This window comes from Alexandromys fortis, unplaced genomic scaffold (assembly GCF_014885135.2).
Source record: "Alexandromys fortis isolate MF-2015 unplaced genomic scaffold, M_Fortis_MF-2015_v1.1 scaffold_159, whole genome shotgun sequence".
NCBI classification, from domain to species: domain Eukaryota; kingdom Metazoa; phylum Chordata; class Mammalia; order Rodentia; family Cricetidae; genus Alexandromys; species Alexandromys fortis.
In genome coordinates this window covers 3644768-3666384 of record NW_026068031.1, presented here as the reverse complement: position 1 = coordinate 3666384, position 21617 = coordinate 3644768, and the positions used below count along the sequence as shown (strand labels likewise).

Here is a 21617-nt window from a genome sequence, read left to right as displayed (position 1 = left end):
TATATATACAACATTCCTTTTATGAATGCCTGCACGCCAGAAGGGGGCACCAGATCTCATAATAGATGGCTGTGAGCCACCATGTGGTTGCTGGGAATTGAACTCAGGACCTCTGGAAGAGCGGTCAGTGCTCTTAACCGCTGAGCCATCTCTCCAGCCCCCATTTGCAAATTTTAACCATTTAAATGTGATTAGAAGCAAAACGGCACTGGAGCTAGAACGTAGAGCCTTGTGCATGCTAAGAAAGCCGTGTGCACCCCCACCACCCAGCCAGTGCTTTTCAACAGGGTCTTGTTACGTAGTGCAGGCCAACCTGGAGCTCAAGACCTGGTCTTAACCTCCCAAGTACTGAGATCACGAGTGTATTACTACACTTGTCTTTTTTTAATTGTTTGAACTCTGCGACTTCGGGACAGAATGAGGTTAATTAATTGTCTTCCCCCCTCCCCTCATTGTTTAGGCAACTGAAGCAACTTACTTCATTCCATTTATGATGCTCTCTCTCTCTCAGAGTCCACGAACACCCGAGTCCTGTACTTCAGCATCTTTTCCATGTTCTGCCTCATTGGACTGGCCACCTGGCAGGTCTTCTACCTGCGTCGCTTCTTCAAGGCCAAGAAGTTGATAGAGTAATGAGGCTCAGTCTTCAGTCCCCTGGTATCTCAGCCAGCAGAACATCGCTGGGACGTGCCTGGCCTATGTAGCTCAAGGCCATCTACTAACAGTACCACCCAGGCACAGTGGAGCTTTCTTGCCAGAACTGATTTCTTTTGGTGTGGGAGAATATGGGGCACCACCTACACCCAGCAAGTCAATGAGGACTTCTTTTTAATGTGGTAGGATTTGGACTGGTTTTTCAACAAGATTATTAAAGTCACCTATGGAAAAACAAAACAAAAATAGGGGTTACGTAGATAATGCCAAAGCCAGCATTCGCCCTGGGTTCCCTCACGTGATCCGTTTGAGCTGTTTGCTTTTATTTCCCACTTGCTCATCGCCTTGATCTTCCGCCCTAATTCTTCCCGGTATTTCTATGACCGTGGTCAGCTTGTCTCATGCCAGTTGTCCTCTTCGGCATCCTTGTGAAAACACCATGGACTTTCTTTTGGCCCTTAGGTGAAATGTTTACATAGCTTCTGGTGAGATCCTTCATAATTCTGTCTCCTAAAAGGGTCGTGGATGGGTCACATAAAAACGTGAACTTTGAACTGTAAGTAATCTCTTCAAAGAAAATCTCAATTTTAGACATTAAAATGTTCGTGTTCAACTGCTTGAACTCCATGTGTGTGTTTTTAGTTCTGTCACGTGTAGACCCCAGTGATCATTTCAAGGTACTGCCCTACCTTTTCAGCTCTGGCTCCCCAGTCTGCTTGCCACTTCTGTACCTTTGTTACTTTGTTATGTAAATGGATCATCAAGAGTGTAACCTTTGGAGGTTGACTTCCCACTCAGTATAATCCCTGTGAAATGCCCCTCCAGGTTGTTGCATGTATTGCTAGTTGATTCCTTTTCGTTGCTGATCCTCCTCCAGGTTATGGATGGTAGGCATTGTGCTTAAAGGTCATTATGGGTGGGTTTGGGGATTTGGCCCTTAACTAGTAAGGCTCTTATGTGAATGCAAGTTTTCATCACTCTGGGATGAATGCCTAAGCCGGCATTTGCTCTGCCGTGTGGGAAGTAGTTCTTAAAAGAAACTTCCCTGCTCTGGTCTAGAGTGGCTATAGCATGTTACGTTTCCTCATTCTCATTAGTATTTCTTATCATTGGTGTTTTAACTTAGCCCCTTGAATAGGTACCTGTAATATCTCATTATGGTTTTAATTTGCATTTTCCTTTCATGTGCTAGTCATTTGCCATCCGTATGTCCTTGTCGGTGGAATGTCTGTTCATGCTTTCATCCATTTGCTACCTGGGTCACTTGTTCACGTCGCTGGTGAGTTTTGTGTAGGTCTTCTATCAGACATGCGGTTGCTTGAATTTTTCACATAACTTCTACCAGGGAAAAATAACTAATAACTACATTTTACCAGCCCTTCATGCATGGCCAGTCACTGACTCCTAATTCCTGTCCTTATACGTCCTTAATTTCTGTCCTAATCTCCAGAGAATTGGACATACAGGGTTTAAATAGACATTTTAGGAGAGTCACAGAAAGGTAAATACTTGAAAATACTTGTAAAAGCAAAGCCAAGGTTCACTTGTTGGGAGCATTAAGCACCTCAAGGCCAAGTCTAATGAACAAGATGTGGGGCTGGGAGTGTGTCTCGGTGGTCAGGTGCTTCCTGACACACAGAAGGCTCTGGGCCTGATCCCAACGCTAAGGGAAAGTAGCTCCAAACGTTTGTGAACAGGAAAAACACTCATTTGTCATCTGAGACCTTTCCCACTTCTCCCAGGACAGTAGGGAGGAGTTCTCTCTGTAATCTTTCTACCCTGCTTGTCTTAATTGCCCTGCTGAGAATTACAGGACCTAGGTTCATGTTGCTTGCAGTAAAAGAGTGGACTATGGAAATTAGCAGAGAACACTGTTAGGTTGACCCGGATGCAGTATGAGGGTGAAAGGGAATGATTTGTGTTGTTAAAGTCCAGGCTGTTCTGTTAAGGTTCCAGTTACTGTAAACTCCAGTCTTCTTTGTGGCATGAAGCCGTCTATGGTACAATACTGCCATCTGCTGTTGTAAATGACAAGTCTTGCTCCTAAGAATTTAGAAGTTGAGTCCTCACCATAACAACAGATGTTCAGGAATCTGTAACATTCATATATCAAATGATAGAGGAACAATTCAAGTAAGAAAAGAATAAACAAAGTTTTGGGTCAGAATCCATCTGTAGACTTAAGTGCAAAACCGTAGCCTGTGCCATTAGCCTAACAAGAGACTCCTATTTCTGACTTGTGCCTTTCCCCCTTTTAAAGAGCAATGAAAGCTACTCTGTTAGTTATGGTTTTCTGTTCTAAAAATGTCAAAGAAAGTAGGAGAAAGTAGAGTAAGTGTTTTGTCCATATTTTTTATTTCCAAGTACGGCTCTAACCTTAAGCTTTGTAGAACTGAAATTCTTTCAAGTCCTTTTCTTTGTTTTGATTCATGCCAAAAACAACCAACTTGGACATTGTGTTTTCAGTTACAAAGTTAACTGAAAAGCATTTGCCTTTGACAACAGGCTAGCACAAAAGCATATCAGCTTTATAAACAGGTATGTTATCTGTTTCCCTCCATCTTCAATATTCAAAATAATCTGAGAATAATAGTTTCAACAAACCTTGTTATATCCCATTGTCATGAACCCCTCAGAGCCATTCTTCTGTTTGTTAATGGAAAGAGGCATGTGGGATTTATACAGACTCACCTGTTGGAGATTTGTGTGTAAACTTTCACAAATAAAGGCTAGCAGAAACCACTTGAGGTGTACTTTACTGCTCCTCTTTAGTGCCTTCTTGTCTGGTTAGCAATGATCCCTCTCGTTCCTGCTTTGTACAGTACAGTAAATGAAACATGATGGATTAAAGAAGTACAGCCCTTAATTTACTCAGGTGGGTGAAGTTTATAGTGAACTAGTAAGCCCTTACATACATGCATTCCTTGTGTGTTGTCAGAGGGACAGGCAGGCCTGTGAACTGGAATTTGTTTCTCCAGTTCCCCCTTGCTTCTGTTCCGGAAGTACCCCTCTCAGTTTAGACTCTGCAGTGCTTTATTTGTTCATTTTTGGCCTATCTGGGTAAATTGCACCTCAGACAACAAAGCAATTTTTCTTCCCCTTTCACTTTTTAACATTTTCATGAATATTCCTTTTTAAATTTTTATTTATCTTTATGTGTATGGGTGTTTTGCCTGCATGTGTGTCTGTGCATACCTGGGGAAGCTGAAAGCCAGTGGAGGATTCAAATCCCCTGGGACTGGAGTTACAGACAGGTGTGAGCTGCCATTGGGAATCAAACCTGAGTCCCCTGGAAAAGCAGCAAGTAGTCTTAACTACTGAGCCATCTCTCCATCTCTCCCTGAATCTTTTTCCTAAAAGCCAACATGAAGTGATCTGGCCACACATACATACAATTAATTAGTAAATCCATAGTCTACTGTAAGTCCATTTTAAATGGTGCTTCCCAATATTTGAGGATTTTTTTTTTCTTTTTTTGAAACAGAATCTCTGTATAGGCCAGACTGGCCATAAACTCATAGCAGTCCCTGTGCCTCAGTCTTCCAGGTACTGCGATTGCAAGAATGAACCACCATGCCTGACCAAGTGTATTTTACCATCAAAGATTGTGGAAGCTGCGGAGATAGCTCAGTCAGCAAAGGGCATGGCCTGGGTTTGATTCCTAGCACTGATGTAAGAGGCTGGGCAAGTGCTTATAAGAGATGGCCTGAGATTATGATCCCAGTACTGGGAAGCGGAGGAGGCAGGTGGATCCTGGTGGCTCACTGGCCTGTCATCGTAGTCTAGTCATTGAGCTTTAGGTCCTGATGAGAGACCATGTCTAAAAACCAGATGGATGGTCCTGAGGAGTGGCACATACGGTTGACCTCTCGCCTCTCTGTACATATACCCAGCATACACACCGAAGTGTTTCTCCCTGATGTTTTAGAGAGCATATTGAGTCCAGCAAAACTTATGAGAGATGGCTTCGTGCTGAAGAGCACTTCTACTCTTGCAGAAGACCCTGGTTTGGTTCCTAGCATCCACATAGTAATTCTAGTTCCAAAAATGCCCTCTTCTGACCCTTGTGGGCATCAGATACACACACGCTGCACATGCATGTACGCACATGGAGCAGAACACCAAACACATGAAATAAAGTCTTTTCAGAAACTTAGAAATGAACTTGTTTCAAGAAAATCACTCATTTATTATTCTTAATATATACTTTATAAATTACTCTGGTGATGTCCCATATATGAGCCACATACATAATTTAAATTTTTATATCTGGGTGGTGGTGGGTAGGTGGGTTTGAGGCCAGCCCAGTCTACAAAGAGTTCCAGGACAGCCAGGACTATTACACAGAGGAACCTGTTTTGAAGAACAACACAAAAGGCCTGGCAGTGGTGGTGGTGCAAGCCTTTAATCCCAACACTCTGGGGTGTCGCAGATGAGCTCTTGTGGCGGGTGGTGGTGTTAGCAGCCCCTGCAACAGTGTTTGGCGAGATGTCTCATACCATTTTGCTGGTACAGCCTACCAAGAGGCCAGAAGGCAGGACTATGAGTCTGTGAATGAGTACATGGAAGGTGTTTGTAAGATGTATGAAGAACATCTGAAAAGAATGAATCCCAACAGCCCCTCCATCACATACGATATCAATCAGTTGTTTGATTTTATTGACGATCTGGCAGATCTCAGCTGTCTTGTTTTACCGAGCTGATACACAGACGTATCAGCCTTATAACAAAGACTGGATCAAAGAGAAGATCTACGTACAAAAAAATGCAAATGGTCTGTTTTGACTGAAGGTCTTTAACTGATGAGCATTTATGAATATTCACAGATAATTAGTTTTAGGCTGGGACTGACACCTGTAGTCCTAGCACTTATGAGGCCGAAGCAGGAAGCATACAGTGAATTTGAAGCTAACCTGTGCTACATAGTTCCAGGCCAGCTTGGGCTACAACATGAAAGCATTGTCTCAAAAAATTAAAATTAGTTTCAGTTCAATCCAATAAAATAAACTCAGCATGAACTTTCTATACACTCTCAAGATGCAAAAGGGACAATCTTTTCATTAAACTCAAGATATGTAGGCTTTATAACTAAAGCCATTCACAGTTTTTGGGCAGTCAAGTTAAAGAAAGCTACATAGTTCTTCACTGCAAAGAGACCAGGAAAATGAATTGTTAGGCTTCAGCAAGACTTAATTTTTTGGAATGAAAGTTAACACTTCTGTTTTTAAGTAATCTAATCCCCCCCCCCATTATTTTAGCCCAAATATATACCAACTTTCTGTTCTGTTAAACATAGTTTAGCTAAAATCTACTGTACCCAGATAAATAAGAGGCCTATTCTCAAAGTGCCTTCTAACCACTAGTAATACTTTCCTTTGGATATGCCTCTGAGAAACCGTCACACACCCAACAAGTTTGGCTTGGACCCATGTCTCCTAAATGACTTTCTGGAACCTTGGGCTTTTAAAAGCACTTACACAAAATTGTTACAGCCTGTTTTTCTCAGGCTATGTGGAAGCCTCTGAACTCCATGAGGGTAGGAGCCATATTTATTGTTATCCAGGACCTGGCACATGAAGGTACTTGGTCTTTGAAGTTCACAACTTGTATAATCTAGAACACTGAGAGCAGCACAATAAACAGGAGTTCTCAGACAGGCTAGCATAGCCAGATAACACCCTGCTATTCACAACCTCTACGTTTCTGGTTCTGATAATATATAGCCGTGAGAAAAGCAAGGCCCAAGCTCTCTTGGAGCTTGCATTGTAACAAAAGGAGATAGCAATAAATCAGTAAACGTCAGAATATGAGATAAGCAGCCTTAAATTACAGCGTTAATGGTTTAGGAGGGCTGTATTAGTTTGGACTGGATGTGAAAAGGAGTTGGATTTAGTTCAGTGCGAGCATCATACGAGCAGACTATCATTACAGAGACTGATGCTGTAATGTACACTCGGACAACAGAAATCCCTTGTGGTCTGCTAGCCAGAGGTAGTGTGAGAAGTTACCGTATATTAGGTGGAACGCCAATGAAGAGAAATGGGAACGCAACCCTCACGCAGCTATCTTCCTCCTGTGTGTGCCATCTCTGTCTACTTACAGCACTTCCCGAACGCCTACATCTACCTTAGCATATCCCAACTGATCGCCAAGTCCTAGATGTCGCTCAGATGGCTTTCCCGAATCTGGACCTCTTCACTCAGTGATCCTTGCTGCCTTAGCACCTTAGACTAGAAATTGCCTCCTACCTGACCACCTTTCCGCCAGCCTTTGTTGTCCACACTGCTTTCAGAGTTCTTCCTCCTACTCTAAAGGGCTCAGTAATAATACTGAGCTGAGCACTTGAGCAAAAGAATGTTTGGTCACTGTGCTACAGGAAGAAGGCACAATGACTCTCAGAGGACTGGAGCATGGAGAGCCTTTAGAAGGCCCTGATGGTAAAGGAGCTTGCCATATCAAACCATGGAGATGCGAAGGAAAGATCCCACAAAGTTGTCCTCTGACCGCCACGTATGTGCCGTGGAAGCGCCACCTCTAACATGAATACACACGCAATGATATTTAAACAAACAAACAGCAATTGGGGGCTGGGTGGTGGTGGCATACACCTTTAATCCCAGCACTCAGGAGGCAGAGGCACAAGAATCTCTGTGAGATCGAACCCAGCCTGGTCTACAGAGCTAGTTCCAGGACAGCCAGGGCTACACAAAGAAACCTATTTTGAAAAACAAAAGAAATAAATTAAAAAAAAAAAACACTTGGAACACAGAGCCCTAATCATATAGTCCTTTGTCTTAAAGTCTCCGATAATTTTCCACCATACAGGAAAAACCAAACGGTGTAAGCTGTACTTATTGCTTCTATTCAACAAGCACAGTGGGCTACAGCTCCATAACCTCTCAGCTTGTCACATCCTGTCCATTTCCTAGTTCTGGGGCCAGATTGCTGGGTTTGACTCAAGCTCCTCTCAACTATCTGTATCCGGATAAACAAGGTACCCCCCCCACACACACACACACAAACACACACCTTGTCTCATGGTACTGCAAGGTTGAGGGGGAAAAAAACCTTTTAGCATAGTGTCTTCTCAGGCAGCTCTGTGGTGTAGGTAATAGTCTTGCAACTTTATAGGCTTAAAAAAATTAAAGTTCATAGTAGTTATGTATGAAGTTGCTTAAGGAAATATAATAATGAAACTATTGAGTACACTGCAGTTCCCTGACGACTTGTGGGTAGGGAACATCCCGTCTCTGTTCTCCAATACGGGGGTGGGGGTGGGGGGGGTGGGATGTCTGACCCTAGTGCTTCAGGAATCTTTCATGAGATCAGACTGTTGAAGATCTGCAAAACCGCATCTGGTTATGTTGAATGTGGGAGATGAGAAGTTGAGGACAGAACAGAGTAAGCAGAGTTAAGAGATTTTTAGTTAGGCTGGGCGGTGGTGGCGCACACCTTTAAGCCTAGCACTAGGAGGCAGAGGCAGGTGGATCTCTGAGTTCAAGCCCAGCCTGATCTACAGAGTGAGTTCCAGGACAGCCCTGGGTTTACACAGGGAATCCCTACCTCGAAAAACAAAACAGGAGTTGTGAAGAGAGGACCTATGGTGGTCATAGGGGAATGAGCTGGACCTGCTGAGTGCGAACTCAGAAGTATTTCAGTTTGCTACAGTATCTTACTATAGTGTCTCTTCAAACAATTCAAGTAACTGCCACTCCAATCACAGCTCGAGAGGAGAGGGCCACCGCGGAAGTGTGATGCAGCTCGGGGAGCCGGTGGGGGGTGTAGGAAAGGGGTCTGTAGGCCCGGAGACACCGTGGGGTAGCCCTTCGGCTCCCACGACTCCCACAACCGGCGTCGCTCAAGGTACGCGGGACTCCTCGGCAACAAGAGGGCACGCGGAGGCGGAGGAAAAGCTCAGCGAGCCGGAAACTCCGAGAACCGCTTCCGGGTCAGGGGGCAGGAGCCACCATGGAAGCTCACTGGGCCGCGGGGCCGCCTAAGCCGCTGGCGGGCTTCTGAGGCGAGTGAGGCGGTACGCGGCCGGCGCTGCTCGCCGTGGATCCGCGGGCCTCCGCCATGTCGGTGCTGGGCGAGTACGAGCGACACTGCGATTCCATCAACTCGGACTTTGGAAGCGAGTCCGGGGGTGGCGGGGACTCGGGCCCGGGGCCCAGCGCCAGCCCGGGGCCGCGAGCCGGCGGCGCGGCGGAGCAGGAGGAGCTGCACTACATCCCCATCCGCGTCCTGGGCCGCGGCGCCTTCGGGGAGGCCACGCTGTACCGCCGCACCGAGGTAGCGGCCCTCGGCTCCGGCCACCGCCGGGCCGCCCCGCGCCCTCCTTCCCGGCCCCGCTTGCCAGTCCCGCTTGCCCTCTGTGGTCAGGCATCCTCTGGGTTTATACCTCAGGGGGCTCCACCGCGCTTTCGGTTCACCCGCACTAGGAAGTTGCTTTGATCACCTCTGTCACGGTCACTTTTATTTCACCGGGCGAACCGAGCGAGTCACTGAGCAGTCTTTTGAATTTTCGTTTTCCCGTTTGTAACTGGACTTAGCAATAACTACCCTAAAGAAAGTTACCTTTACTTTTTTAAAGGTTATTTTGAGGTCTAAACGAAGGTACTTTGCACATTGTGAACAGTCATCCAGCTGTTCAAGGTCGGGTCGGGAGATGGTATATACTTGTGAATACCCCACTGACATCAACTCTGCTTGTAGTGTCGTTATTTTTAAGTTCATAAGTGATCATCCAGTTGGAGGATTTTCTAAATCACCAGGAAGATCATCGTATCTTTTTTTTTTTCTCCTTGCTAATCCTTCAGTGCCTGTGTAAGGGTAATATTTTATTGGTGTAGCTAGTTCTTAACTATAGGAGGGATAAGGACCCCTTTCTTTGAGAACCCGGGAAAGCCAAGCCATCTTTCCCACCTTGCAAAGTTCACATCCTTTGGAGAGACCCAGGGATCACTGACTCTCAAATTAAGAGTATGCACTGATTTAAAACCCTGTAGTGATGGTTCTGCTCCCCAAAACTCACCATGCATTGGGCTTAATCACGCCAGCCTTAAAGCTCTAGCTTTAGGGTAAACATTTAATGAGAACTTGCTGAGCTTGCAGAAGGTGATTCATCCACCTGCAATTCTAGCGTCTGCTCCCAGCCAGCATTTTTTTTGGGCTGAGGATGAAACAGGCTCCGCCAATGCTAAGGAAGGCATTCTACCACCGAGCCACACCTCCAGCCCCCAGCGGATGCCGTTCTAACAGTGGTAGAATAATGTCGTCAGTAGTAGTCTGCCTTCTTACTCGTGCTCAAAATGAGTGTCCGCGCTGTTTTCTAGCATTGAAGCCAGTGTATTTAAGTGGCTTACTCATTCAAGGTTTAGAATAAATCTTAGACGATAGCTCCAGTCTCAACGTTTCTTTCCTTTGTTAGCGTGTCGGACTCACACACTAGCCTTGAGTTGCTTTTTATCACGCTTCTCAGAAACGTTGATATTATCTGTATCATCCACTGTTTCTTAGATCTGGATTTACAAAGCTTATTAGAAGCAGCCCTTCCCCTCTAGATAGAATTTGGTGAGAAGGTCAGTCAGCCTTGTTAGTAAGCAGGGTTTCAGGCGCGGATGTATGTCAGGAAAAAGAATGGGGGACTCCGAGTGCACAGGTGCCGAAATAAGAGAATGGCTCACTTACATGTATGATAAAAGGGCCAGAGTTTTCCAGAAGAGAGTTTTAAAGGCCTTGCAGAAGCAGTCGACAGGAATGCTAATGTCGGTGATGGTGCTGATAGGATAGGAAACATATCTAAAGAGTTGGAAGTATCCCAAAAATCAAGTTAGGGCCTTTTGCATGGAAGTAACTGCAGATTGTGAGGATTAAAAAAATAATAAGACTAGGACGTTCTGATCCTGGAAGAATAAGTAAAAATTATGAAGTTTAAATGTATGGAATCAGGCAGGCTTAATACTTTGATTTTATAAGGCCCCGTCGTCAGCTGTAGAGGCTGCCACGTGTTCTCTCTCCCCCGCATTCTCGCACTACCACTAGGGACCAGCAGCATCCCTCAGTAGAGTCCTTAGCTCTGCTCTCATCTAGACTTCTACCTGAACTGATACTGTGCAGATTATGGGTAGCAACAAAAGTAATGGTTTCATTTTTTTTCTACATTTATTTATTTTGTGCGTTTATTATTATGTGTGTGGAGGGGTCAGAGGACAACTTGTGGGTCTCAGTTCCTCCACCATGCAGGCTCTGGGGCTTGACTTCAGGTCATTAGGTTTGGCAGTAGCACCTTTACCCACTGAGCCATCTTGCCAGCCCTCAGAGTAGCTTTTTTTTTTTTTTTAAGATTTAGTTTTATTTTTAGTTCACTGTCTATACATGGTTATATGCAAGTAAGTGCAGGTCCCCTCAGAGGTCAGGGACATTGGATCCCACCTCAGTCCTCCCAAGATCTAAAGTTATAGGCACTTGTGAGCTGCCCAAGGTTGACACCGGCAATCAAACTTTGGTCCTCTGCAAAAGCAATACACCCACTTAAACACTGAGCCATCTCTCTAGGCCGGAAAATTATACGTTAATGTTTAACTTCCCCTAGTTCTTCTGCAAATTATAATAATTGTGTGCAGAACCTTTAAAGTCTATTAAAAGGAAAAAGTAAAGAGTCGTTCTTTGCCCCTCTAGGAGGTTTTCTTTCTAGGCTCACAGGTTGGGTATGGATCCGTGCACTGCCAGGCAAGAAGAAAACACAATGCTCCTGCTACTGTGTTGTAGGATGACTCACTGGTGGTGTGGAAGGAAGTCGATCTGACTCGACTTTCTGAAAAGGAGCGTCGCGATGCCTTGAATGAGATCGTCATTCTGGCGCTGCTGCAGCATGACAACATCATTGCCTACTACAACCACTTCATGGACAACACCACCCTGCTGATTGAGCTGGAGTACTGTAATGGTAAGGCCGATTGCAGTGAGGGAGAGGAGTGTAAGCAAAGACGGACAGTGGTAGACTGTGAGTGGATTCCGGAGTAGGAAGGGTTGAGGTCTTGGAGCATTTGAGGTGATGTTCAGAGTATCGGGGGAGTTCCCTTCCATCATCACTTTCTTGTGGGTCCATTTCTGGCCATCTTCAAATTATTCTTACTGAGTTTTGTTGGGGTGAGGATAGGTTCTTTCTGGGTTTTTAGTTGTTTTTGTTTGGTTTTGTGAGTCTCGCTGTATCTCAGGCTGGTAAAGAACTCAGTGTCTAACCCAGACTGGCGTAGAACTGGTGGCAGTCCTCCTGCTTCTGCTTCCCCAGCGCTGAGATTTTAAGCCACCACTCCTGGCTCTTTAAATTATTTTCAATTGTATTTTGTATAAATTTTTCGAGATTTTTCCTCATGGAATAGCATTAGCTCATCATTTTAGACATAGTGTAGACTAGTACCAAACAATGTAGTGTTTAATGAAATCTTATGGGATATTTGTTTACATTAGCTTCAGTTACTGCTGTCCTACTGATAAGTGGTCTAAAGATCATAAATGAATGAGAACAATAGCATGATATGGCCTTATTTTTCTGGTTTCTGAGTTCTTTGATGAATTTTCTTATAGATAGCAACTCTGTCTAGTTGTTTAGAAACAAAATACTGGGGCTGGAGAGATGGACCTCATCCAGAGGTCCTGTGTTCAATTCCCAGCAACCACATGGTGGCTCACAACCAGTATATTGAGACCTGATGCCCTCTTCTGGTGTGTTGTAAAATAAATAAATATTTAAAAAAATACCTACTGACCTGATTTCCCAAGTTTCATTGCTCTTTCACCTTAAGCAAAATAACAACATTGTTTCCTCATCTTAAATGAGTTTGTTGATTCTAAAGATTTATTGAGTTCTTGTCCATAGCAAGACCTCCTTACTATACACTAGAGTCCCCAGAGCCCTTTTCTGAGCTGCACGGTGAGGAGGCACCAGCATATTCACCTGCACTGTTTCTGGCTCTGAACAGCCCTAAATGTGCAAGTAGTTTTGAAAGAGCACAAACCTTACATAATTCACTTCCTTTGTGGTTAAGGGGAACTAGAAAAAAATGATTTTCTTTCTTATTTCTTCTCTTCATTACTGAATTGCAGGGGAGGAGAACTGTAAAACTTTAATCATAAACTGGAGCTGTGGGTAGGAAATAAGATGAAGTTTACACTCCTTCCACAGGAAAAAGTAAAAACTTGAAAGGAATAATAAATAACTTAAAATGATCTGGGGTAGACCCTAAATTTTAGGAACCCTCTCCGTGCAAATCAGGAATTGTTGTTAAATACTGTATTTTTAATCTGCATCAGAAGTGTAACCCACAGGTCCTAGTAGACATGCTGCCGAAAGTGCGGATTGCTTCTAGGGAGTCTAGCAGAGAAAATGCTCTGGCTTTGAAGCTGTCCCCTAGAGGCACATGAGTGGTCTTAAGGTTTTCTAAAGCTGATCGTTCCCTTTCTCGTATTGAGCCTCTTGTGTTGGGGAGGAGACTTTGGACAAATATTTCTGACTCGGAAATTGGAAGAATTTTGTACCTATGTAAAAAACCAAGAGGGGAGAAATAATTTCTTTTGGAAAGGAAGCAGAACCCTTCATTTCCTGATGTCACTTGTTAAAACTCCTATTAACACAGGATCCACGCTTTTATCACCACTGAGCTCCTCAACCTGTTTCTTGTTAATTGCAGGAGGGAACCTGTATGACAAAATCCTTCGTCAGAAGGACAAGTTGTTCGAGGAAGAGGTAATTCATCTGTGTGGAAGGAAGCTAGAATTATGTTTAATTCTTGCATTCTGGTTCTGCATTTACTCTTTCAACAATGAAGAGTGTTTTTCTCCTTTTGTTCAGACTCCTTCCAGGCTCTGAGTGATATTCATGAGAAAGGAAACCTCTAACAAGGAAGCTGTCTATAGCTGCTTCCTAATGCTTTACCTCCACACCATGATTCACTATGGGCTTTCTTTCCTGGTTCTATTACTGCATACTGGTATGCCCAGTTTTCTGTACCTTTGCATTCTTCCTGGGGTTCTTTCCACAAGTCTGCTTTACCATCCTGTATGTCATGACCTTGGAACTATTTTAGATGACCTGCGTTTTCTTTTCACCCTTACTACTTTTCTTTGCCTACTCAACCTACCAGCAAGGGCTGTCAAGTCATGTTGAGTTGTAACCTCTGGTTGCACTTCTTTTGGTGTGTGTGTGTGTGTATGTCTTTATTTAAATGGAGTTTTTGTTTCTAATCCTAATGTGACTTTGAATCTGCAGATGGTGGTGTGGTACCTTTTTCAGATTGTGTCAGCAGTGAGCTGTATCCATAAAGCTGGGATCCTCCATAGGTAATGAATGACTGGAAAGAAACTTGTGGATTGGAATCTCCACCACCTCCCATTCTCTACCAGAAGGACCTCCCATTGTCATACTCTTGTCAAGGTTTCTCCACTGTAAACTAGGGGGAAAGAGTGGATAAAGAGGGATGTTGTCTTCAGTCTCTGAGGGTAGACAGGTTTGTGATCTGAGAAGAATCTCAGCTGCTAAGTCGCTGAGCTCTTAGTCATTCTTTAGTTGTACTCTGGAGTTGAGTTCACTGATCTATCTCTAAAGCCACAAAGTCCTGGAAAGGGAATTCACCGTGAATGTTTTCTCTAAGGTAGAGTAGTTGGCTACTCTACTGTAATTTTATTTTGATTTAAATAAAAGCCTGTTCATTTCGTATGATTTGGCCAAGTCTTAACTTGATGAAACTTTGGGGAGAAAAGGTTACCATTCAGTTCTTGCAATAGAAGAAAGCCTTTATAAGAACATTTCCACATTATTATATTCTTGCTCACAATTGGTTATAACATGCCAGTTTCTTTTAATAGTTAGTCCATTTAATTAGACTGTATTTCTTTGAAGATACAAAGTGCCTATATTGCATGGTTATCACTTTTTAACTATATTGTTCCAATTTACTCACATTTTGCAATAAAAGAAGCCAGAGGGTGAGCCATATAGAGATTGTGTTATATTATCGGTTCATTTTTAGAAAAGTGGCCAGTATCTTATTTAGATGACTGAAACAGCCTAGGATATTGTTTCTGAGGCATGAAGTCTCTTGTGCCTTAACAGATTATTTGAAACTTTGGCACCATCTGTCTGTTACGGTATTTAATTCAAGGCCTAGCTAGTAGTTGAGAAGGCAGTGTACGTTGTCTGGAGCACTGTTTCATTATCTGACTCTTCTCTCGGTGGCCCCACTGACCTGTGAGACTCTCTGTTGCTGTGAAGTCATGCTCTGCCTTTACTTCCTAAGCCCTTCTTCAGTAGTAAACTGGTGCTGACTGCTGTAGGAGGCATTAAAACCTTGTGACAGAAGCCCAAGTGGTGGTAGCAGTCACTTTTATTCTGTACGGATCCCAGGAAAGGGGAAGGGGGGAGGTTAGGTCATTGTCATAGGGATTTAATACATGACACCTTCTTTTTTAGAGATATAAAGACATTAAATATTTTTCTGACCAAGGCAAACCTGATAAAGCTTGGAGACTATGGCCTAGCAAAGAAACTTAATTCTGAGTATTCCATGGCTGAGACAGTGAGTATTGCCTTTATCTTGAACTTTTTTTGAAGTTTTTTAAAGTGTGTGTGTGTGTGTGTGTGCGCGCGCGCGTGCGCGCGCGTGCACGTGTGCCTGCGTGGGTTTATATACACCACATGAGTGTAGGTGCCCACAGAGATCAGAGAGGGTATTGGAGTTATAGGCAGTTGTGAGCCACCTAATGTGGATGCTGGGAACCACACCTGCGTTCTCTTCAAGAGCTATAAGTACTCTTAACCACAGAGCCATCTCTATAGCCCCCTTAATATGTTCTTTGTTACATTTTGTTTTGGGTGAGTATACATGCATATGTGCATGCATGCATAGGTGCATATGGAGCTTATAGGAAAACCCATGGGAGTCACTTCACTCCTTCTACCATGTGGATCCTGAGGATTGAACTCAGACGTCAGGTTTGGCACCAAGTCCATTAGCAGCTGAGCCATCCTACCTAATTAACAAAGATCATTAGGGCCGGGCGGTGGTGGCACACGTTCAGAGGTAGGCAGATCTTTGTAAGTTCAAGGCCAGCCTCCTGTGTGAGCTTTGAACCATTGAGCTTTAGTCTTCCAAGCTCTCCATAATGGGTTACCAAAAATTACCCTTTGGTAAGTGACTCAGGAGTTGCTATGAATACTGTTTCTCCTCTTCTGCTGGACTGCTCCTCTACTCACTGACCCACTGAGCTCAATTCCCAGTATCACTATTTCTCCTTAAGTTGGCATCATATCATGAAAACCTTTTTGCAACTGACTAATGGACGTTTTGTGATTGTTATTGCTAATTCCTGCAATTTAGCTATTGAAGTGTTTATATGGTTACCCGAGAAGAGAAGATAATTCTGTATTTCTTGTTTTTGTTGTTTAGCTTGTGGGTACTCCATATTACATGTCTCCAGAGCTCTGCCAAGGAGTAAAGTACAATTTCAAGTCTGATATCTGGGCAGTTGGCTGTGTCATTTTTGAACTACTTACTCTAAAAAGAACATTTGATGCCACAGTAAGTTGGATATTGCCCCCATATGTCTTTGCAATGCAGTACATGTTGAAGTGAATCAACTTTATTTATCCCTGAATTTCTAATTTCCTGAACAGAAATCACCTGTAGTAAAACAAACAAGAAAGCATATAGTTACATTCTGGGTTATGGTCTGTAATTAAAATGCTATAGCCAGGTTTATCTCCAGCTTGATTTCATCTGTTGAGATGACCATAAGCAAGCAGTTGGAACACTGAACTTGAATTTGTTGACTGTAATTCTAAATAGTCTCTTAGAGTCACCTGTGTGACTCTACAGTTTGGAAAACTGTTCCATTTCTTATACTTTAGCTACACCAGTTTTGTCTTGTTTTCAAGCTAAAACATATAATGTATAACACTTACCAGAGTATTTTAAAACATCACACACTCTCTAAGTAGAGATCACCTTTGTTTCTGTGGACAGCAAATCTCTTTAAATCTTTTTTTCTTTTCTCTTCTTTAAACCCTAATGTAAAAACAAACAAAAAACCCGTTTCTCAAACTTTAATACACATTTGGAATCATGTGGACATCTTATTACAATGTAGATTCTGTTTGACCAGGTAGGGGAGGGATGGGCAAAAGTCTGTGCTCCTCACCAGCTCCCAGATGCCACTGTTGGCTTTGCTCCACGGACCTCACTTTGGAGCAGCTGAAGAGGATTCTAATTGCCCACTTTGCTACAACCAGGTGTGAGAATGTAGACAGATCATTTCTGTGGTCCTGTTTCACCACTGTAACATGGAAATGATGTGTATCTCCCCGTGGAGATTTTCTGATATCGAATATGGAGAAAAGCAAATGTAAGGTAAAGCAGACTCACCGGTCTATTTCGAGACCCATTTCTTATCTCAATTGGTATGTCCTCTAATTCTCCCAATAGCAGAGTGGAAGAGAAACAACTTACGGAATGCACAGACTTTGGATGGCATGGTGCCTTGTTTTTTACTATCTGTGATTTTGGACAAGTTATTTTATATTTCTGAGCTCCATTTTTCTTGTGTACAAGTCAATGATCTAATAGTTTCCTTACATTTTATTTTTAAAGATAAAAATGATGTGTGTAATATGCCTGTCTGGTTTGTAGTAGTTCCTCAGTCAGGCGATTGTAGCTCTGTTACACTGTGTTAACTACTGTATCTTAAGATACTTTGTGATTGTTTTACTGGAGGCAGCTTAGTTAGCAAGGGAATTAAGGAAACCAAGAAGCATGCTTAATCATGCTTCGTTTTGTGCGTGTGGAGGGGGGCACAAGGTCTCCTGTAGAGCACACTGGCCTCACTGTCTATCCAGGGATGACCTTGATCCTCTTGTCTCTGCCTCCCTGTGCTCCTGCACCTGGTTGTTTCCCTTTATCTTGAGATTCAGCTGAAGGATGAGATTGTAATCTGAGGAAACACACTGCTCACTACACAGGCCTGGTTTTGGTATCTGCTAGAGTTTGAGTCATTCCATCCGACAGCAGCAACACATCTCCCCTTCCTCCCGACACATCCTAATAGTTCTAAGATAGAATCAGCTCATACAGAACTGTTGCCACTTCCTGGGAGAGTCACAGATAGATAGATACCTCTGGGCACCTGCTTGGTAGAATGCTTTTTGTTTTCCTTTTAAAAATTTTTAGTTATTTTGTTCATATGAGTATTTTGCCTGCCTGTAGATCTGTACACCACTTGAGTTCCTGGTGTCTGCAGAAGTTAGAAGAGAGTGTTGGATATTCTGGCATAGCAGTAGCACATAGTTGTGAGCCATCATGTGGGTGCTGGGGATTGAACCTGAGTTCTTCGGAAGACTACCCAGCCCCCTTAACTGCTGAGCCATTCTTCAGACCTCAATAATGCTATCTTTACATAACTAGGAGCAATGCGGTCATCCTTTTCTTCTAGAACCCACTCAACCTATGTGTGAAGATTGTGCAGGGGATCCGGGCCATGGAAGTTGACTCTAGTCAGTATTCTTTGGAACTGATCCAGTTGGTCCACGCTTGCCTTGACCAGGTAGGCTTAATGTAGTTATTCATTTATTTCATGTAGCTGCCATGTTTGCAGTATGACGTAGATATGAAACACACAAAACCACATCTCCCTCCTCAGACTTGTCTCAGGATAAGCATTGGTAATTCATGGCATCTGTGTGCTTTAGCAAACAAAGCCTTACTTCATTCTACTTTTTAAAACAGTTTTTTAAATATTTATTTTTATTTTATGTGTATTGGTGTTTTGCTTGCACATGTTTGTGTGGCAGCGTCTGATCCCCTGGATCTGAAGTTACAGATCTGAAATTATAGTTGTAAACTGCCATGTGGTTGCTGGGAATTGAACCAGGTCCTCTGGAAGAGCAGCCAGTGCTCTTAGCAGATAAGAAGTCTCTTCAGCCTTTACTTTTTTCTATTTTGGAAATATGTAATTGTAAGATGATTTTAACATCTAGATTGTGTTCCATTTTTTATGGTCCAGTTTTGGTTTTTGTTTTAAACAAGGTGTCATTACATAGCTCAGGCTGGCCTGGAGCTTGCTGTGATCCTCCAGTCTCAGCCTCCCAAGTGTTGAAACTCTATACACCATCACACCTTGTAGGAAGATTAGTTTGATTTTATAAAACTACAATCATTCTGGGCTGTGGTGGTGTACACCTTTATTCCCATCAATCAGGAGGCAGAGACAGAGGGATCTCTGTGAGTACAAGACCAGCCTGGTCTACAGAGAAAATTCCAGGACAGCCAGGAAACCTGTCTCAGAATAAACAAACAAACAAAAAACAACCTACAGTCAGGTACTATTTTAAATTCTGAACATAAAGAATATATATAGCCATATTAAAGTTCCTTTACTGTGTATTGAGTCCTAGTGTTACTGATGGTATGGCCAGAAAGCCACCAACATCAGAATCACCCAGTTGGAGAGTTTTATATGGAAAAAGAATATTCCTGGGTCTTACCTCAGACCGCAGAGCCTCAGGATAAAGCCCAGAAATCTCTCTTTACAAGTGCCAAGGTGACTCAGTGCTTATGTATTAGGCTTTGAAAGTTGCTGTCTTAACTGAATAGATGAGGGCACATTATACAAATCCTCATCATAGCAGGGTTTGTCATAGCAAGATGATTGATAAGCATTAAACACGAGAATGTGACATAAGAATAAAGTCATTTTTGTGAAACAAAGTCTGATTATGACTGGCCAGGGACTTGCATTGTAGACCAGGCTGAATCACAAAGATTTATTTACCTGCCTCCACATCGTGAGTGCTGGAATTAAAAGTGTGCTCCCCCACACCTGGCAAGAAACTATAATTTTATTATTATAGTCTTCTTGTTGTTTTAAAATTTTATTTATCCATATATTTTACATATATGAGTGTTCTGTCTTCATGCACACCAGAATTAGGAATCAGATCCCATTACAGATGGTTGTAAGCCACTATGTAGTTACTGGGAATTGAACTCAGAGCCTCTGGAAGAGTAGTCAAGTGTTTTTAACTGCTGAACCATCTCTCTAGGCCCTTTTTTTTTGAGAACTTCATATATGGATGCTACATCACCCCTGCCCCCACTCTCCCCCTCTAATTCCTCCCATGTCCCTCCTCCCAAATTCTTGATTTCTTCTTTATTATTGACACATGTAAATATATTCATGCATATATATGTACACGTGTCTATAACCTATGGAGTCCAGAGTCTAGGGAGAGAAGGATAACTTGCATTGGTCCTGGTTATATAAAGTTAGCATTATTGGGCTGGAGGGATGGCTCAGCAGGTCCGAGCACTGGGTGATCTTCCAAAGGACACAGGTTCAATTGCAAGGCAAGCACCCACATGGTGTGTTACTCACACTCACAACTATGTGTTACTCCTATTCCAGAGGATCCAGCACTCTTGTCTTGTGTGTACATGTGTCTAGGGCTGACCACTTGGGTTTGGACAACCTATGAAGGAACTCGTTTGTGGAGAACTCATTGTTCCTTGTTCAGTAGCACTGACTACTGGTAGCTCTTGATGGAGAGCTGGGACCATGCGGACGTTCCCGTCCTTGTTGACGTATTAACTGGTGGAGTCACTATGCTGATCTTACTCAGCAACCATACTATTGAGAATTCATGGGTGCGTTTTCCCTATTGTGTCTAGGAGACAGGATATATTAACAGGCATTTTGGGCCTCTCATTCTTGGGAATTATAATTTTAAAGATGAAAGTGTGCATATTGTTCTTTAGCTAACTTATCTACAAAAGTAAAACTCTTCATTAGAGTCCATATTGTCCATTCACTGTAAAAGAAAGCTAACCTTTTTACTGTTTAGGACCCTGAGCAGAGACCCACTGCAGATGAACTTCTGGATCTCCCCCTTCTCAGGAAACGCAGGAGGTAATCTACAAAGAAATCACTTCATCCAGAGATGGTTGACAGTACACAAGGAAGGGTGCTCTTTCCTTCCCCAACACCCTGCTCTCGTTGCTTAAGGGTACCTCCTCACTTTTACCTCTTTAACTATTTACTCTGGAATTGTCCTGATATAACCAAGAGCTCTCTGTCCCTTCATATCTTTTATTCTACAGTTGAGGCATTAGTAGCCTAAGATTTGCATTTAGGTGCTTAGGGTAGGGGTTTTTCTGTTTGGAGACAGGACCCGGGCTGTAACCCGGGCTGACATCAAACATGCCATCCTCCTGCCTCAGCTTCCCAAGCCCTGAGATTATAGGCATCCATCAGCCGATTTTTAGTTTTTTTGAAGAACCTCCATACTATAGCATACTAATTTGTATTATCACCAACAGTGTATAAGTCCTGTCTCACCACATTCTTGCCAGTTATGTTACTTTTTAGCTCTTTTGATTGGGGCAAGAAAATCTCCCCAGGTTTTGGTTTGCTGTCTTGGTGATGGTGATATTGAATTTTTCTTATATACATGTCATTTTGTTTCCTTTTTTATGTTTAAGGGTGTCTATTCAAATTACTATTTTAAAAATGAGGTTATCCCAGCACTCAGGAGGCAGAGCAGGAGGATCTCTGTGAGTTCGAGCCAGCCTGGTCTACAGAGCGAGTTCCAGGACAGCCAGAGAAACCTTGTTTACAAACAAAAAAATGAGGTTAGGGTTATTTTCTTAATTGAATATTCAAGTTCTTCATGTGTGTTCAAGAAATTAGCCCCTTATCAGATGAACTTGTCAGTTTTTCTCCTACCCTATAGGCTTTTCTTCACCATGTTATTTCCTTTGCTGTATAGAAGCTTTTTAATTTGATGTATCCCATGTTTCAGTTTTGCTCTTATTGCCTCTGCTTTGTCTTGTCTATGTTCTGAACCTCTTTTTCCTGTATTTTCTTTTAATCCTTTTTTTTTTTTTTTTTTTTTTTTTTTTTTTTTTTTTTTTTTT

General features: G+C 42.9%; 2 protein-coding genes across 3 annotated transcripts in view; both read left to right on the top strand.

Annotated features, from left to right (window-relative positions):
• Tmed10 (transmembrane p24 trafficking protein 10) overlaps positions 1-3396 on the top strand; it is a 35952-nt gene extending 32556 nt beyond the window's left edge. Inside the window, exon 5 of one of the 2 annotated variants that reach the window (XM_050164592.1) lies at positions 512-3396. In XM_050164592.1, the coding sequence (XP_050020549.1) occupies positions 512-633 (122 nt within the window). In that variant the 3' untranslated portion in view covers positions 634-3396. Of the gene's footprint in view, positions 1-460 lie in introns of both variants that reach the window. The other variant, XM_050164593.1, reaches the window with a different exon arrangement.
• Positions 3397-8592: 5196 nt separating this feature from the next.
• Nek9 (NIMA related kinase 9) overlaps positions 8593-21617 on the top strand; it is a 36346-nt gene continuing 23321 nt past the window's right edge. Inside the window, exons 1-9 of the mRNA XM_050164621.1 lie at positions 8593-8946; positions 11425-11602; positions 13347-13402; positions 13925-13995; positions 15125-15230; positions 16101-16232; positions 18139-18249; positions 20546-20610; positions 21183-21246. Of these exons, the coding sequence (XP_050020578.1) occupies positions 8731-8946; positions 11425-11602; positions 13347-13402; positions 13925-13995; positions 15125-15230; positions 16101-16232; positions 18139-18249; positions 20546-20610; positions 21183-21246 (999 nt within the window). The 5' untranslated portion in view covers positions 8593-8730. The remainder of the gene's footprint in view (positions 8947-11424; positions 11603-13346; positions 13403-13924; positions 13996-15124; positions 15231-16100; positions 16233-18138; positions 18250-20545; positions 20611-21182; positions 21247-21617) is intronic.